Below are 17,762 nucleotides of genomic sequence, written 5' to 3' on the forward strand. Positions count from 1 at the left end.
GACTCACTTTTCAAACAAGAAGAAGATTCCCAAACAAAGCAGGACGCGAGCGCTGAATCTCCAACAACTGCTCCTGAATTCAAAATGTACAAGAGAAAGCAGCACACCAGGACAGACAGCATTTGACAACTGTGGTGTTTTATTGACACAAAAGGGAAGCAGGGGAAGTTTACTTCTTCTTGGACACGCCGACGGTGCGACCGCGACGGCCGGTGGTCTTGGTGTGCTGACCGCGCACACGCAGACTGGAAGAGAAAGAGCAGACGGTTAAAGCCACATGGGCTTCCAGACATTTTGATCTGAGCACGAGTCCGCAGCAGCACTACAGCTCAGATGATTCAAAAAGCTGTTTCTTAAGCAGTAAGAGCATGTACAGCAAAACAAGAGAGACAACGTGAAGCTGGCCAGATCAGATCTCTTACCCCCAGAAGTGCCTGAGACCACGATGAGCCCTGATCTTCTTCAGCCTCTCCAGATCTTCTCTCAGCTTGTTGTCCAGGCCGTTAGCGAGGACCTGAAAGCAGACGCAGTCGTTAGCTCGCACCCACAAGGAACCACTGAACTTAAACAACTGCAACATATGCAGTATAACCTGTGCTGGACTCAGGCACTGATAGACTCCATGTCAGTGTGAGTCTTGGTAACAATTCTTTTATTTATTTATTTATTTATTTTTTAAAAAGCTCCACCCTGTCAGTGGCCTCTGGTGCACAAACTTTGTGACCGTCTCTAAATGACAAACTTACTTATCTCCCGTTGTACCCAGGAGACTAAATTCAGGGAACTAAAACATCTGCTGGCTGAAGATGCTCACGTGATGCGATGAGGTTTTTCGAGGACAGCCAGTTAAAAAAAAGTGAACGTTGGGGTGAGATTTGTTTAAAGCCTGATGACCTAGTTTAACTCAGCTAAGTAAAGAACTTCTTTTGCTTTGTCATTGTTTACCAGCACAAACAACATTCCTCCGCTGCCATATCAACACATCCGTGTGTGAATTAGACCCAGTGCTCAGCCAGCCAACACTGACGCATGTTTCAACATTCATTCATCTTAACCTGAATTCAGAGTGAGAGCCTCTGTGGTTAACACTGTCAGACTGGGCGCCTACTTTTTGGCTCATGATAATTTGTGACAACACGTCTTCCAGTGAAATGCTGGAATGTCATCCAAGCAGTCTGCCCTCCATCTACAGCTGTGCTTGTGACCTAAATGTTAAGAGGGCTTCACGTACACACTGACTGACGCCTTCGGTTGTTCGGTCTGTGACTTCAGCCCGAGTCCAGATGTTTAATGTTCGATATCCTACAGACTTGGTGGGGTTGACTTCATGATCATTTTTGTTTGTCCAGTGGTTCAGCAGAGGGCCAAATGCTTTCCTGGCAGTCACCTACCTGGCTGTATTTGCCGTCCTTCACGTCCTTCTGCCTGTTGAGGAACCAGTCTGGGATTTTGTACTGGCGAGGATTCTGCATGATGGTCACCACACGCTCAACCTGAAAAACAGGACCGTTAATCTGAGGGTCGTTCCTCGGAGCTACTCCTCTGATACGGCCTGAAAAGCTGAACCAGGTGTCGGCGAGGACGTGAGTCTGTGCACCAGTCCAGTATCATGCAATTTATTTTTTGCTTCTGCCATTTCCCAGCAACATCGCACACACCTGAATGCAACTCTGATCAAGCTGCCAATGCTGATAATATTAACACCACACTGGTGCCAAGTTTGCACACTGCAACACAAAATAAAGGCCTGGAAACACCATCTGCGCACACACACACACACACACACACAACTTTCTCAACAACATCAACATCATACTTTCAAACAAAATCAGTGTCAGCTGAAGTTTCATCAAGTTGCATGAAGACTGCTGTGTTTTCAAAAGTGTTCACAAACACGGCAGAACAAGGCGGATTTTCAAATTTCCAGCGGCCTTTGAACAAACCGTGTTCTCCAAAGGTTTCCATCAGGGATAATAACCTACTCTAAGTTTAAAAACTGACATTTCAACCAAAAACTCACTCAGTGCTATGAGCTGAAACCACCTGGCAAAAATTCAAACTGCAGGAGGAGCAACCAAAAGAAGAAGCACAACGAGGTCCAAAGATAAAAATGCACAGGTGTAGAGCATATATACACACGTAGGACATTATGGGAAAAAGAAACCAGCCATGAAGAGAGGATCACTCAAGACTGTACTGACAGCTTTTCTAAGTTTCCATTCATAAGAGAATTTTCATCAGTTTGACCAGACAGCCGGCTCTCCTCACCTCCTCCTCAGTCAGCTCACCAGCCCTCTTGTTGAGGTCGATGTCGGCCTTCCTCAGGACAACATGAGCGTAACGTCTGCCAACACCCTGAGGTGAGAGAGAGACGGGGACATCAGTGCCACTGTACATCCAATATACAATGAATGAAGGACAGATAAATAAATAAACAAGCTGTAAAAATACATTTAGGCTTAAATAGTGCAAACAGCTGTAAATGCATTTCAAATCAAGACAAACGGCAGATGTCTGTGATCTTACCTTGATGGCAGTGATGGCGAAGGCGATCTTCCTCCTGCCATCAATGTTCGTGTTGAGAACACGAAGAATGTGCTGGAACTTCTCAGGGATGACCAGAGACTGAAAAGACAAAACAAATGAATGTCAACTTGGGTGCCTGAGCTCTAAGTTCACTGCACGTCTCTGTGCATCTGCAGCGAACACTTTTGGCTCCAGTTAGCAAAGATACAAGACCTGCTGCTGCTCTGGTCGGCTTTTGGGAATCCCCAAAGCAACCAAGACCGATGGGCCTTTTGAAACCGCAGATCCAAATCAACTCGACACCTTAACTGCTTCGGCTTCGATCCATTCACAGAGACGCAACATCCACGTTCAACGCGATCACACCAACATGCTAACACTTCTCTGTGGAACAGTACTAGGCTTGTTAGCTTTAGAGCTAACGGTTTTCCATTAAGAATATTTCTTACGCAACGCCGCTAAATGAAATGCGACCTATAACCGGACAGCAGCTCAGTTTTAATCGTGGACAAACGGAAAATGTGTACGTACTGAACACGGACAGAACACGGGGCTGAATCAACCATTCACGCTAAGAAGCTACGATCACTCCAGTTCAGCGCTGGCAGTAAACTGCGTTAATACGCCAAGTTCTGAAACTAATATACCAACAATTCAACACTAATCCGCTCGCACAACATGTGAAAGCTTCGTCACAGGTATACATGTGATAAGCAAGTAAAAATACCCCTAGATGATTGTGGATTTCAAACCTATTCCAGGTCGATAGAAAATGTACTCACCATCTTGGAAGTAGGTTCCGTGCGAAGAGGAAGCGGCAATTGTCTCGCGAGAGTTTGACAATGCCGACCAACGGAAGTTAGTCCATCACTTTTCATCTGTCCGACAAGAAGGACGTTAAACACCGGTTATGTGGAACAATAAGCAGCGGTGTGAACGTAGTCAAGCCAAATAAATGTTAACTGAGTTGATATATTCTGCTCATGTTTAACAGTTTCACACAGAATATAGTCGATATATATATCTATAAGATATATAATCTTGTTCACAAACGCAAGGGCACTTTTTTGCAGTGGCGCCCAGGCGGAACTTTGCATTTTGTAGTTTTTTTGTGTTCCCCTGCATAAGTTGACACAATGGCGGAGGGAACCGCAACTGCAGTTGGAGCTGGTCCCGATGTAAACACAGCCGGAAACCCGACAGAAATCGCCATGGCGTATTTACAAGATGAGGTGATATTTGCTTCTTTCAGTTGGTGTGAGAATCTAAACGTTTAACGCATTATGCGCTCTTGGATTCCTGTCAGTTAATGTTGTTCAGTTAGCATTCACAACAGGAGGCATTATGACTGAACGGTAGATTTCGTTCACTGAAATGTACCTCTCCAGACGAACAGCTATTGTATGAATTAAAAAGTTGTGACGATACACATAATGTTACAAAATGTAGTATTTTGACGTGGTGTACTGACGTTGATAATATAGCCGTTAGCATCTTGCGGAAAACACCTGTGGAAACAAAGCGTCAGCGTAACCTGTATTGTGTTATTTTGTCTTCAGTGAGTTAGTGAACTGACAGCCAAGTCATCAATCAGGTGTAAATGTCAAACACACCTATGAGTTATTTTGGTTTTCTCTTAGAAGACTGATGGAGACGTCACGAACCTCAACCTCGGAGAACTGGACCTCACCACTGATGAGTTTATCTTGGACGAAGTGGACAGTAAGAGACGTTTGTCATGAAAAGGCCTCAGACTGTAACCAGGGCACTGATGGATGGAGTCCTGTTGTTTTGTGTTGATACTGTTCAAACAAACAGATCATCAGTACAACAGAATACTGCGATTAGGACTTCACCACAGCAGAGTTTTAGTTGCCACATGCAAACGCTCTTCCTCTGTGTCCCCTGCAGTTCACATCCAGGCCAATCTGGAAGATGACCTTGTGAAGGAGGCGCTCAAAACGGTGAGGACATCGTGACACTGATGTTTGATTGGCAGCTTGGACATGGAGGTCTGACAGAGCAATAGAGGCTCAATATTAGCCATTATGGTAATGAAGACAAGCACCCGCTGCTCAAACCCTCAACCCCAGGCTGCAGGAACGAGTTCCTGCCAAGTGAGGACTGCAGATGACTTGACACTATGACACTGCGAGCTACAGGCTTTGCAGTGTAAAAAAACCCAGTTGCCAAGAGAAAGTAATGAGAATGTGTGTATGTGTAATTTATCTAAATGACATTTTATTTTTACACAGGCTGATTCCTCCATACTGGAGTAATTGATGTTTAAAGATGTTTTTTTCCCCATTGACTACAATGGTCAAGATGAGAATTCAACATATCAGTACAGTTCAGCACTTTTTACGTTTCACCTTCCGTGATCTAATTTTTTTCTTGAAGTCTGGGGATTTATTAAGTCAGAATTTGCAGTATCTCTTTATTCTGTTTACAATGAAACATTCTGATGCACTGTGGACTGTCTGTCTGTGTGGAGGACAGTATGAGGACACCATGTGACAGGTTTGGTGTCAGCTGAACATTTCTGCTCTGATCGATCGACATTTTGCTGACTGTTTCGTTTAGAGGAAGTTTCCATCTGTTTTCAGGGCGTTGACCTCCGTCAGTACTCCAAACAGGTGGAGTCAGAGCTGCAGAGGATTGAACAGGCCTCCATCAAAGACTGTATCCTTCCTGCTCAAAGTCTGTAAGAAGACATGTGAGTGTGTGAGCAGCTTTTGCTTTACTCACTTTCCTTAATGTGAAGTTGGAGTTCATTTAAGTTTAATGTTATTGAAGGGTCTATTGAGGTCTTGGTATCGACACCTGTCTGTACAGGTGTTATCATTCAGTGCAGTGTGATCCTGTCAGCAAGCACATCTGCCCATCAGCCACAACATGAGCACCGCTGACACGTGAAGTGAATAACATGAATCATGTGTTTACGAGGCAACGTTCTGCAGGGAAACCTCGGGTTCTGGTCATCTGGATGTTCTGTGGCACACACACCACCCACCCAAACACTGCAGACCAAACACACGCGCCCCCCAACACTCAGACAATCTCTGTTTGCTTTCCTGACTGCTCATCTGTCAGACATCAAGGAGAGTCAGAACATTGCTCTCCTGCACAACCAGATCACCGCCTGTGACTCCATACTGGAGGTAAGATGTCACCCTCGACCTACAGTCCACTGTGGGAAGTCAGGAAGGCTTCTGAAGAATGCAGAACAGCAGATGGTCTCCCTTCATGTCCTCGTCTCTGTTTTCTGTGTCTCCCTGTCAGCTGGTTGCTGTTTCCCCTTACAGAATTAAATGAACTTGTTGTCTGTGTTCTTCCCCCAACAAGATAGTAATGAACCTGAATAATGCTTTCCGTGTGTCCGTTTGCTCCTTCAGCGGATGGAGGGCATGCTGAGCGGCTTCCAGAGCGACCTGTCGTCCATCAGCAGCGAGATCCAGACTCTGCAGCAGCAGTCGGTCAGCATGAACGTGCGGCTGAAGAACAGGCAGGCGGTTCGCAGCCACCTCAGCCAGCTGGTGGACGAGCTGGTGGTGCCCGGAGCCATGATCTCGTAAGTGACAGCGGGTGAAATGTGCCGTGAGACTTGTGAGAGCGTTTTGTCTGACGCCGTCCCGTGTCGCCGTCACAGCACCATCCTGGACAGTCCGGTGACAGAGCAGGAGTTTTTGGAGCAGCTGCACGAACTCAACAACAAGATCAACTTCGCCAAAGAACTGAGCTTCAGAGAGACGCTGGCCTGCTCCGACATCCAGGACATCGTGGACCGCCTCAAGCTCAAGGTGGGACAGACTTGACATGAGTTTTCCACGTTTATTTGAATTGATTGGCTCGTGCTCCAACTACTGATTATTATCATTGTTAGATTCATCCCCTGATTATTTTCGTGATTAATGATTTGGTCTGTAAAACAAGAGTGTACCAATTCTGTAAAGCCAGACGTCGTTTGTAGGCCTCTGCAAAGTTTTAATTTACAGGCATCACTTGAAAGCACCACTTGGGGCCACAGGCATCTGTTGATAGCCCTACCAAATGTCTGGTCTGAAAGGGGGCTTCGTCGAACTTCCTGTCGCTGGGTTGGGGGTCAGAACTGATGGTGAAGTCGAGGTTGAGTTTTCTGATATGTTGACAGCAGGTAGTGGGTTGGTTTCACAGTTGTTATACCCCCAATAAAACATTAAAAATGTCCATCACAGTATCCTACAGCCCAAAGTGATTTCATCAAATGTTGTTTTTAGTCCAGCCAATAGTCAACAAGCTGGAAAACTTCAGTTTACTGCATCATCAATCCAAGACCATTTTCTGAAAATTTGGTTCAGATTTTCACTACATTTGGATGAAAACCTGCCTTATGTGGGTGTTTTTGCTTGAAGGTGAAGTCCAAAACTGTCAATTAATTGACTAATTGTTGCATGTCTTGGTTTGTCTCATTTGCTTTTCCCCGTGATGCCTCTGGAACGTTCACTTTCATTGTGCGTTTGGTCCTGACTTGTTTTAATGTTTGTCGCTCTCGTCAGGCCGTGTCAAAGATCCGAGAGTTCATTCTTCAGAAGATCTACTCCTTCAGGAAGCCAATGACCAACTACCAGATCCCACAGAACACTCTGCTAAAATACAGGTGAGTCGACGTGTGTCCCAGCTTCTTGTTGGGGATTTTCTTGTTTGGAAAAAGACATCGCGTCACAACTCGGAGTTGAGGTCCGTTTTCTGACTGAAAAACAGCTAATGCACTCCATCCCTTGTTTTGTCTCGCCATAGATTTTTCTACCAGTTCCTTCTGGCCAACGAGAGGACGGTGGCGAAGGAGATCAGAGACGAGTACGTGGACACGATGAGCAAGATTTACTACAGTTACTTCAAATCGTACAGCAGCAGGCTGCTCAAAGTGCAGGTCAGGGCATCCACACAGGAACACGCCTGCTCCCACACGGCGTCACAGCTTCATCCTGAGTTACACTTTATCTGTGCTGTTATGTGCCTTCACCAGCAACATGTTGTCTTTGTGTAAGCTGACATCTGTGTGTCCTGTGTGCAGTATGAGGAGGTGGCAGACAAAGACGACCTGATGGGAGTAGAAGACACAGCCAAGAAAGATATCCTTTAAACTAAGTGTGTGTGCCCTGGATGAGGGGAGGGGGATGCCACCCAGAACGGAAACGCAGGAAACTGACAGTCAGGATGAAAATTAGAAATCAATTCTAAACATCCATTAAAGGAGCATTTCACCCACAGTATCTTCTCACCCCCATTCTGAGAGAAAAGAAACAGATCCTACATGAAGCAGCTCACCACAAGCTGTGTGGGTTACCTCGAGTGACCGGGTCCTGATTTCTGCTCAGAGACGTTGTAGTCCAGTCTCATGTCGTTCCATTATATTCAAAAGAGGCCCGAAGATATCTCCAAAATTGTGCAGCTCACACCAAAACCATCCAGATGGATAAACTGAGCTACAGGGAAAAGGAGAAACAGGTAGTTCAGATTCTGGGTTGGACTGTCCCCTTAAATCCAGCAGCTACATTCACAGTTAAAATCAAGAGAATGTGAGCACATTGGCGGCTGTTTTGATCAAACAACCTGTGTTCAGACAGACAGGCAGACACACAGCAGACAGACAGACAGACAGACAGGCAGGCAGACACACAGCAGACAGACAGACAGACAGGCAGACACACAGTTTGAGGTTATCTGGTGAATGACAGAACTGGCTGCTCTCCAAGGAACAACAGCAAAACTGGCAGACGATGAAAACAAATGTCTGAAATGTCTTTCACAGGCAGCAGGTACATTCAGTAGGAGCGATCGGTATGTGATTCTACATTAGAGGTGTTTCACATGTGAGGGTGTGTGTTACGCGCATACTGAACAGAAGAACACACTTATCTGATGTGTGCTAATGAGGGTGGTAATTAGGTCCCCTGAAAAGACAAGCCGAGCTGCTCTTTGACTCGCCGCCGCAGGTTTCTTCTCCAAACCGTCTCTGAAGAGCAGGAATACCATCTTCACTCTGGGGCAGAGGGGGGCCATTCTGAGTCCTGCTGAGCTGGAGGGACCCATCCTGGTCCCACATACAGCCCAGAGAGGAGACAACAGGGTGAGATGTCTCAAACTTCCCAGACCACAGCACAACCGGGCTAACTGCTTTCTTCTTTTACGAGGTCATTTTCCTCAGTGACTTTAATTATGGATGCGGTCAGAGAGAGCAGGAGAGTCAGGCTCAGTTCTCCTCATTTCCATCCAGTCCACACCTGAGGCAGATCTTTCCTCAGCATAAATGGTTTACATTTTCCCACAAACATTTCAACTAATCTTTTCCATCTCATGGTGCATCAGGAAATACATGTGGGACAGCGAGTGCCCCTGTAACTGGAGATCCACACTGCCCTCTTGTGGCAGGTTGTGGGATGTGTGTTGGAAACTGCTCAGACTGATCAGTGTGTGACTTGAAGAGCAGGATGGAAGCGGTTTATCACAGGGTTCTTGTCCTCTCTGTGTGTCCTCCAGTATCCCTATGAGACACTGTTTCGCAGTCAGCACTACGCTCTGCTGGACAACGGCTGCAGGGAGTACCTCTTCCTGTCCGACTTCTTCATGGTGGCAGGGAACTCAGCCCTCGACCTCTTCAACAGCATCATGGGAAAAACTCTCAGCATGTTTCTGGTAGGGAGAGGACTTGAGCTGCTGTCAGTTAGGTCAGCTGCTCCGTCTTTTATCTGATGTCATGTCCTCTCGCCCACTGTCTCTGCAGAAGAGCATGTCCACGTACGTGTCCGACTGCTACGACGGCATCGCCATCTTCCTGTGCATCCACATCATTCTGAGGTTCAGAGCCATCACAGCCAAGAGGAACATCCCAGCCCTCAACAAGTCAGTGCTGTCCCTTTAAAGACCAGGATCAGGTTCACTGCACTCAGCGAGTGTGTGTGAGATTTTACAGAAGCAGATGAAGACAGTGATATGTGTGTGTGTGCGTGTGTGTGTGGCAGGTACTGGGAGGCGGTGCTGGAGCTGCTGTGGCCGAGGTTTGAACTGATTCTCGAGATGAACATCCACAGCATCCGAAACACAGACCCTCAGAAACTGGGAGTACTGGACACCAGACCGCACTATGTACGTCTCAACACACAGACGAGGTTTTACACACACACTCACACTCACACTCTCTTCAGGTTTTTGACAGCAGTGTGTGTGTGTGTGTTTGCTGATTTCAGATCACTCGTCGTTACGCAGAGTTCTCATCCGCCATCGTCAGCATCAACCAGACGTTCCCCAATGAGAGAACCAACTCTCTGCTGGGACAATTGCAGGTAACACACACACACACACACACACACACAGTTTGCGACGTGTCTGTCACAGACTTAATGTATGGAGTGTTTTCTTCCAGGTGGAGGTGGAAAATTTTGTGCTGAAGATGGCAGCAGAGTTTCCCTCCAGGAGAGACCAGCTGATCTTCCTCATCAACAACTACGACATGATGCTCAGTGTGCTCATGGTGAGGATGTGCTCATTTCACTTGTTGGTTACCTGTGTGTGGATCACAGGTGTTGTCGCACCTGCCCGAGATTTTCTTTTCTGAAAGCGTCTGTTCCCTGTGTGTCCAGGAGAGGGCAGCAGACGACAGTAAAGAGGTGGAAGGTTTCCAGCAGCTGCTCCTGGCCAGGACGCAGGTAAACACCACAATCTGCTGTCCTGAAAAGAGAAATCAAACCCCCTCAGCAAATAAAGCAGTCGGTAATCAGTCATCGATCCACTCCATGTTTCTGACTGTGTGAATGCACAGTTTAACTTTCCAGACCTGTGAGTCTGAAGCGGAGCTGGGAGCCGTCTGGTTTCGTGCTGTTTCAATTTACTTAAATGACTTCAGTCTGGCTCATAGCTGGTAAACTTCTTACAGTCTGGACTCGGCTGTGAGACCCCGTAAGCCTGTTGGCCTCGGTGTGAACACCACAACATATTAACATGAAAAATAGAACCAGAATTTATTACTGCTGTGTTTTACTTGATACTTTATCCACTAATGACTGTGTTTTATGTTAACAGACTGGATTACTCACAGTGTGATGTAATCTGATTACATTTGTTCTGTGTAGCTTAAAACCATGCTGATTTAAATTTATAAAGGAAGACTAAGAGTTGTGTTCTGTTTCTTCTTTTACTCTCTTTTACAACAACTGAAAGAAAAAATATAAAACATAAAACGGCTTCATGCAGCTTCATGCAGAGTTATTTTAGGCTGAAATCTTCACTGTAGCTGCTAAGCTAAAGCTGTTAGCGCTTGTCTCGTCTGACTGTAAACAACTTCTCCGCATGTCATTAGATTTACTTAACAATAAAAGTGCAGTCTCAAAAGCCAAAATTCAAGTCTTTCTGGTAGAACTGAAATAAAGTTTCTTTTCTTTTAACAAAGAAAATCTGGATAATATTAAACTTAGAAGTCAAAGCAGTTAACTCGTATGTTTTTGGTGTTAACCAATGAAAACTCCTCGCCCCCTCCAGGAATTCATCGAAGAGATTCTGTCTCCCCCATTCGGAGGGATGATCGCCTTCGTGAAGGAGGCCGAGGCTCTGATGGAGAAAGGGCAGCTGGACCGGCTGAAGAACGAGGAAGGTGAGTGGAGTTGCTTCTCTGCATTTAGTTTGGTTTTACAGAGTAGTGAGAGGTTAGCCTTCAGCTGTCTTCTCGGTTTTGTTTCTCCTTCAGTCTGAAGTGGCAGGAACCACCACATCCTTTTTCTGTTTCCTGTCACCACATCGGGCCTTCACAGTCTCACTCTCATGTGAAAGCACAAAGAGCTGACTGTGAATCTAAAGGTGAGAACAACTTGAATAAAACCACATTCTGTTTATCCTCTGCAGCTCGCATCACTCAGCTGGTTCGGGGCTTTTCCTCTACGTGGAAACAGTCGGTGGAGTCCATGAGCCAGGATGTCATGAGGTCCTTCACCAACTTCAAAAACGGCACCAGCATCATCCAGGTGAGGCAGCGGGAGGGTGTCACCTGATATACGCTGACTGTGTGTGAGAAGAAATGAGTAGTTTGCTGAGTCATAACGCATCACTTCCTGCTGCAGGGCGCTCTCACCCAGCTCATCCAGTACTACCACGGCTTCCACAAGATCCTGAACCAGCCGACGTTCCGCAGCCTGGCCGTCCGCTCTGAGCTCATCAACCTGCACCACCTCATGGTGGAGGTGAAGAAGCACAAGCCCAACTTCTAACGCTGACAGTTCAGCAAACCACCTGCGGGTCTGGAGGCGTCGATTCCCTCCAGGTTTCTCCTTCTCGTCTTCAGCTGAAGAAACATGAACATTCTGCCGTGAAGCTGAAAGTGAACCAAGTCGCTCTGCACTAAAACAGGACCAAATACTTAGAGATCACAAAATGAAACAAGTTGTACGATACGAAACACAGATTCATTTAGTCAGTTACACCTGAAGTCATAATCCTTCACATTTCAGTCTGGTTGCTTTGGGACTGGTTGTTTGTCGGCGTGCAGCAGCGCTTGACTGTTTTCTGTCATCACGTTTGCGATGAACGGTTGCAGTCAGTCGGTGCAGTTCCTGTGGCTGCTTCACAATAAAAGCAAGTTGAAATATTTTATTGTGAAACAGCAGCCATGTTAGCGGTTGTGTTAGCATCGGCCGCACTTCAGTCCTGAAGTGAGATACACTGAGGTACAGGCTGCATCGTTTCCTGTCGGTCTGGAGGTAATCTGAGAGCAGCGTATTCCATGACCATATGGAGAGGTGATGACAGAGTGCAGCTGCACCACATGGCTGACCACATTTTGTGACTAAAATCTGAAGGATTGTAGACAAAAACTTGTTTAAAATGGTCCTTCATTCGTTTAATGGTGAAAATATGTAAACTGAAATACACAAGTTCACTAATGAAGCAACAAAGCTCCCAGCTTGTCTGTGAATCTGAGCTTATCATGAAACACTGAACAGAAGCGTTTTGTGTGGTTTTGTCTTTGTTTTTTAACTGAACCCAAAAGAAGCTCCTGCAAAACGCTGAAGTTGAAGAACTGAGAGGCAGCGTCACGAGACTAAAGCTGCTGATGTTCTGGATTTTTCTTCTTGTCATTAAATCACATGAAAAGACCTGAAACATCAACGTCTCTCAGTACTTTGTACTTTGGCTGACTTCCTGTGTGCAGATGATCAGCTGACTGACTTGACGTGTGCCTTTGCTCGCGTTAATCTTTATTTAGCAGAGAATAATTGTGTTAGTCTCTTCATTAGATTTTCTTTTTGGAGAAAAGACAGAACAAACAGAACAACAGCAAGTTGAAAAGTGATTTATAAATACTGTAAATATTAATCACGGCACCACAGGAGGCTACACAACACACACACACACACACAGACAAATCTGTGGCTGTGACGAGAACAGGAACATCTGACTGAATTAACTGCTAATGATTTCAAACACGAAACATCAGTTCAGTGGAAAGTGGTTGATATGAACAAGAAGGAGGCCATCCAAACCAGGTCACCTTACCGCAGCACAAGTTCAGGGGACTTTTGGTGCCATTTTCTTTTTTATGATTAGAATTTTATTGAATTTTGAAAAAAAATACCAAAAGCCCCAGAAGGATAAACACATGTTAAATACGAAGAGCAACCTACAACATCATAAAAATGGTGCCATTTTCTACCTCCTCCTTTCAGGGGGAAATGCTGTACTCTTCACTCCACAACGTTTTCAATGCAGGACTTTTCCCCTGGAGTATTTCAGCTCGTCAGCAGCTCTTAACAACATTCACTGCTGACACACTTCTTATTTATGGTGACAAACATAGAACACCCCCTGAAATGACAAGACTCGTGGTTTCTACACTCGTGCGAGTTAGTTCGAGCAGACTGACATCACGTGTTCAGTGGACAGGCAGTTGCCGTCGTTGTCTGTGTGGAGTTACTGTGCAAATGAATTTCCTTAGAGGAGATGAAGAATTTGGAAACTCGCAACGAATACAGACAAGATGGGAAGAGCTGAGCTGCAGCTTCTGGCAGGATCGCCTGGAAAGACAACAGAGGTAACAGAGGGTTACTCCAGGCCACAGCACACCTCCCTCCATGTGAATCGTCCCTCAGCCTGCTTTGTTTGCCGCAGTCTAAAATGGTTTCTCACCTGCCAGAACTCCATCGTCCCACACCTGGCGCTGTGCATCTGTGCGTTCTGTAAAACAGGACACTTTCATCGAATACATGCAAGGATGATGCAAATCATGACATTTAAAACTGCTTGAGGGAGGATTTGATGCAAAAACTACACGTAATGTTCCAGTGAAAACAAACTGTTGAAATGAATAACGTTAAAAGCTCGTTAAACTTGTTTTAGCAGAACTCTGCAGCACTGCATTGCTGTGAAGCTCCACAAGTGTTTTGGGAGTGTGGAGGTAATGACTGAACTTCTGTTCTTTAACAATTTCCATTTTGTGACTTCTTAATTTAAACTGAGTGCTCCCAACTCAAAGAGCTCTGATTGGCCAGACTCCTGCCAACGCACAGAAGCTGGCCAATCAGAGCTCCGGCTGCCGCCGCGTTCACACGCTCCACAGCGGGAGCCATTGATCGTTTTCAGTCTTGTTCCTGGATGTCGGTCCCTCGCGCTTCCTGGTGACATCACGTGCCATTGGTCACAGCCAGAATGAATGACTCACCTTCCACAAAGAGCTGCACGGTGCTGACAGCGAGCCCGTTAGCATCCAGGACTTTGAACGTCCCCTCATCCGAGCTCTTTAACTTCTTTATCGTCAGCTGCTCTTTCAGGGGGTGCTTCTCCAGGCGCTCGCTGTCTTCATTGCCCCTCATCCACAGGTCCGACCACTGTGAGCTGTTCCTGTGGAGCAGTTTACCGACCGTCACACATCAACTTAACCAGCTGCCCCGACAGACTGCACTGTGGGAGCAGGACAACAAACAACACGCTGACGGCCTCACTGTTCCTTCAGCTCTGGCCATACAGCTAGTGATTCAAAGTTTGTCCTGAAGGGGGCAGCAGAGGGGTCATCATTAAAGGTTCACCCTCTGGGGGCAATGAGTGACTAAATACAATGTAAATCTGCCAATTAGACTTTGACATGTTTAATATCTGCTGAGTGTTCACAATAACACAACAAGTATTGATCAGGAGTTGGCAAGCGTCTGCGTTACACATCACGGTACAGGGGTTACGATTCAGTAACTGCCAGGCCTGTGGAATCAGGTCTGGCAGAGTTCTTTGTCAGAGCGACACAAAGACTGAGACAACGGAGCGTGAGACAAAAACTAAAGAACTAAATTCTTTTTGTTACAGTTTACAAATAACTTTTCATTTGGTTTTAAACTTGTTCCTTTGAGTCAAGTAAATGAAATTCCATTATTTATTACCTCAACATTTAAACAGAGTTTTTAATAATAAATAGAGATGAAAAGAAACAACAGTTTGATCACAAAGCACAGCTAATTGTGCAGTGTACAGCCAACAAAAGGGACAAAGACAGCAGCGTCCTTGTGACGTCTCCGTCTGCATCTCGGTTGGAAACTTCTTCTAAAATCATTCATTTTCCAAAACCCACTGCGCTCTGATTCATGAAATGACTCATAACGTTACGAGCGGCCTCTAATCTGCTGCAGTGTGACGCAAACAGTCCTGTGGGTGGAGGGGCAGACAAAGGAAGAAGGGATGACGCTGGGCGGAGGCTGAAGAGAAGAAATGAGGAGGATGCACACAGCTCACCTGCCGAGGAAAACCACCCTCACAGAGTACTGGGTGTGCAGATCCAGGACCAGGTCCTCACCCAGACCCAGAGACAGACGGGATTTATGGTCTGCGAAGGAAGACAAAACCAGATCCATCAACATTCAGCACCCACACAGTCCAGAGGTCAGAGGTCAGAGAGTCTAAACGAGAAGAGAAAATCTAAGACAACAGACATGAGGGTGGAGGACAATAAACGGAGGAGAAATGCTACAAAAAACAGGAGAGATAGAAAACAACAAAGTAGAAGAAATGAGATGAAAGCCCCCGACTGACCGAACACAGACAGCTTGACGCCCTGAATGAAGACCCTGGTCTTTCTGGACCTCACTCCGTCCACCACCATGAAGCTCTCGTAAGTCCCCGCGTCTCCGATCTGAACATCACTGATGATGAGGGAACAGTCGCCGGAGTCCAGCCTCTCCTCGGGAAGCGTCGCTCGACCAGCAAACTCGTCCGCCTGCCACTGCCGCTCCCCCCACTGCTCGAACACGGTCTCGACCGGCTTCGTCCACTGGATGTGGCAGCTGGACGGGGCCACGTCCTGCAGGCGAGACTTCCAGCTGCAGGGAAGCACCACCTGGTTTCCCACCCTGCAAGTGATGACACGCTGGAGGGAGGACAGGGAAGAGGAGTCTGGAAGGAGACAGGAGTGGAAATCGTACATTTAGGACTCTTACAGCCATGTCTCACACACACACACACACACACACACACACACACACACACATCTCCGAGGTGGAGGATCACGTTCATGATGAAAGCTCCAGGAGCTGAGACTGAATGCAGGTTGTCTTGTGATGTGACAGCGATGTCCTCATTTACAAATAAGTAAAATGATCTGCCTTTGACACAGTGATGTGTAAACCTGTGTGTGTGTGTGTGTGTGTGTGTGTGTGTGTGTCAGACAGGCTGATACTCACCAACTAAACTGCCAACCAGCAAACTCAGGAAGAGTATGAAAAACCTGAAAGAACAATGAGACGAAAAGTGTTTGCTTCTTGTGTCCACAGTCTGTCACATAAGAACAAACAGAAGAGCTTTTCCCGGAGCCTTCAGGGAGCGTGTTTATGTTACATGTGACAGCTTCACTGACCACACTTCACTCGGTTTCATCTCAGCTGTTATTTATGCAGCGGCTCATCTGAATCTTCATCTGACTCCGTCTGTGTTTCCGCTGGAGTCAGAGCTGTCAGGACTCAGGACCCATCATGTCATCACGTCCCATCGCCGGTACAGCACTAACTCGTCCTCTCCCCCGGAGCTCTTGAGCTCCATCTTTCCTTAGCACTTCCGGAGCATGTTGCTGGATCCAGAGTCTCCCCCGAATCTCCTACCCCGCCCTCCTGAGGCCTGGCACCGCTGCTGGATCCTGAACCCTCTATGGCCCTGCCGGATCGTGCTGCTCCTGCTCTGCACTGTTCTCTCTATCCTCCCTGTCTCTGTCTCTCCTCTCCCATCTCCCCCCTCTCCTCTCTCTCCCCCTCTCCCCCCTCTCCCTTCCAGGCGGTCAGAGTATGCTGCCTCAGTGTGGGGTTTTGTCCTGGGACCTGTTTCTCTCTGATTCTCTTGTTTTTGGTTGTTGTTGTTGTTTACACACCTGTAAAGTGTCTTGAGATAACTGTGTCATGAATTGGCACTTTAAATAAAATTGAATTGAATTGACTGACGTGTTTATTCGCGGGAAAACTCAGCTGAAGACAGAAAACACGTTACGTCCATCATCCGGTCTGAGGTCTGTGTTGTCAGCTGGCATCCAGCCATCACTCAGTCAGTCACATCAGTTTCATTTACAGCCACAGTCACGTTTGCTCAGAAACGAAACTTGAGGCTGTCAGCATCACTTCGGCCACACGTCGGCGGGCTTCCGCTGGATGCGAGCAGCATCCCTTTAATGCGCACACCCCTTCATCAGCCCTCCAGCCCGCAAGCTTATTCCCTGTCATATTTAACGATCAAGCTATTTGTCTTTATTGTCTATACGCATATGGGATATAATAATAAATACTGATAGTTTTAAAAGAAACTTGGTGCAAATGCGCAAACTCACTGTAGAGGAAGCTTTAACTTTCAAAATAAAGTGTAATATTTCCTACCGGACTGTTTTCATGATGTCTCTGCTTGGAAACTCAGTCCAGTCCTCTTCTCCTTCCTCCGCTGCTGCTGCTGCTGCTGCTGCGTGTGTGTGTGATGTGTGTGTGATGTGTGTGATGTGTGGGCTTGTGTTTGGAGTGATCTCCGATGACACGCAATACAAGCAGGTGAGATGTCAAAATAAAAGTACCAAACAAACTTGAGGTTAACCATCACCGGACTGAGTTCGTTAAAACACTTTTAAGACATCACTATCTCTGGACCTAAAACAAAAACACATTTAAATTTTATTTTCACAGTTAACAAGTTTTTGTTGATCGTTTTCCCCTTGAAACTGCTCGGGACGGGATTTTATTTTGAAACACGTGATGTTATCTGTT

The 17,762-nt window shown here is 46.4% G+C and overlaps 3 protein-coding genes across 5 annotated transcripts; 1 reads left to right on the forward strand and 2 right to left on the reverse strand.

Annotated features, from left to right (window-relative positions):
• Positions 1-121: 121 nt before the first annotated feature.
• rps18 (ribosomal protein S18) lies at positions 122-4,057 on the reverse strand. The gene is made up of 7 exons (XM_046417897.1): positions 3,998-4,057; positions 3,309-3,404; positions 2,527-2,625; positions 2,269-2,355; positions 1,392-1,493; positions 423-514; positions 122-245 (listed from the first exon to the last, which is right to left on the reverse strand). Exons 2-7 carry the CDS (start codon positions 3,402-3,404, stop codon positions 170-172), a joined length of 552 nt encoding a protein of 183 aa, XP_046273853.1. The 5' UTR covers positions 3,998-4,057; the 3' UTR covers positions 122-169.
• vps52 (VPS52 subunit of GARP complex) lies at positions 3,425-12,654 on the forward strand. 3 transcript variants are annotated; one of them, XM_046417876.1, is made up of 20 exons: positions 3,427-3,758; positions 4,167-4,248; positions 4,438-4,490; positions 5,133-5,208; positions 5,620-5,687; positions 5,922-6,097; positions 6,176-6,326; positions 7,062-7,162; positions 7,303-7,435; positions 7,580-7,637; positions 8,502-8,635; positions 9,046-9,201; positions 9,290-9,408; positions 9,528-9,651; positions 9,753-9,848; positions 9,929-10,036; positions 10,146-10,211; positions 11,041-11,152; positions 11,401-11,519; positions 11,616-12,654. In XM_046417876.1, exons 1-20 carry the CDS (start codon positions 3,663-3,665, stop codon positions 11,760-11,762), a joined length of 2,175 nt encoding a protein of 724 aa, XP_046273832.1. In that variant the 5' UTR covers positions 3,427-3,662; the 3' UTR covers positions 11,763-12,654. The 3 variants fall into 3 exon arrangements, with proteins under 3 accessions (XP_046273834.1, XP_046273832.1, XP_046273833.1); XM_046417877.1 differs by having other exon boundaries at positions 4,170-4,248; XM_046417878.1 differs by lacking the exons at positions 11,401-11,519; positions 11,616-12,654 and adding an exon at positions 11,246-11,371 and having other exon boundaries at positions 3,425-3,758.
• Positions 12,655-12,828: 174 nt separating this feature from the next.
• lgals17 (galectin 17) lies at positions 12,829-17,522 on the reverse strand. Its single transcript, XM_046417894.1, has 7 exons — positions 17,385-17,522; positions 16,212-16,255; positions 15,565-15,924; positions 15,268-15,358; positions 14,210-14,388; positions 13,678-13,725; positions 12,829-13,565 (listed from the first exon to the last, which is right to left on the reverse strand). Exons 1-7 carry the CDS (start codon positions 17,396-17,398, stop codon positions 13,483-13,485), a joined length of 819 nt encoding a protein of 272 aa, XP_046273850.1. The 5' UTR covers positions 17,399-17,522; the 3' UTR covers positions 12,829-13,482.
• Positions 17,523-17,762: the final 240 nt, after the last annotated feature.

The sequence above is a fragment of the Scatophagus argus genome, chromosome 17 (assembly GCF_020382885.2).
Source record: "Scatophagus argus isolate fScaArg1 chromosome 17, fScaArg1.pri, whole genome shotgun sequence".
Taxonomy (NCBI): Eukaryota; Metazoa; Chordata; class Actinopteri; family Scatophagidae; genus Scatophagus; species Scatophagus argus.

What these genes read in the sequence shown, in the direction of transcription:
- rps18 (XM_046417897.1), bottom strand. Translation starts at nt 3,404, where the DNA reads ATGAAAAGTGATGGACTAACTTCCGTTGGTCGGCATTGTCAAACTCTC. An exon ending in CGGAACCTACTTCCAAGATG is followed by an intron (nt 2,626 to 3,308) that starts GTGAGTACATTT and finishes TTGTCTTTTCAG; the next exon opens with TCTCTGGTCATCCCTGAGAA. An exon ending in TCGCCATCACTGCCATCAAG is followed by an intron (nt 2,356 to 2,526) that starts GTAAGATCACAG and finishes CTCTCACCTCAG; the next exon opens with GGTGTTGGCAGACGTTACGC.
- vps52 (XM_046417876.1), top strand. Translation starts at nt 3,663, where the DNA reads ATGGCGGAGGGAACCGCAACTGCAGTTGGAGCTGGTCCCGATGTAAAC. An exon ending in GTGCCCGGAGCCATGATCTC is followed by an intron (nt 6,098 to 6,175) that starts GTAAGTGACAGC and finishes TCGCCGTCACAG; the next exon opens with CACCATCCTGGACAGTCCGG. An exon ending in CCGGCTGAAGAACGAGGAAG is followed by an intron (nt 11,153 to 11,400) that starts GTGAGTGGAGTT and finishes TATCCTCTGCAG; the next exon opens with CTCGCATCACTCAGCTGGTT.
- lgals17 (XM_046417894.1), bottom strand. An exon ending in CGTGCAGCTCTTTGTGGAAG is followed by an intron (nt 13,726 to 14,209) that starts GTGAGTCATTCA and finishes CCTGTTTTACAG; the next exon opens with AACGCACAGATGCACAGCGC. An exon ending in GGACGATGGAGTTCTGGCAG is followed by an intron (nt 13,566 to 13,677) that starts GTGAGAAACCAT and finishes TTGTCTTTCCAG; the next exon opens with GCGATCCTGCCAGAAGCTGC.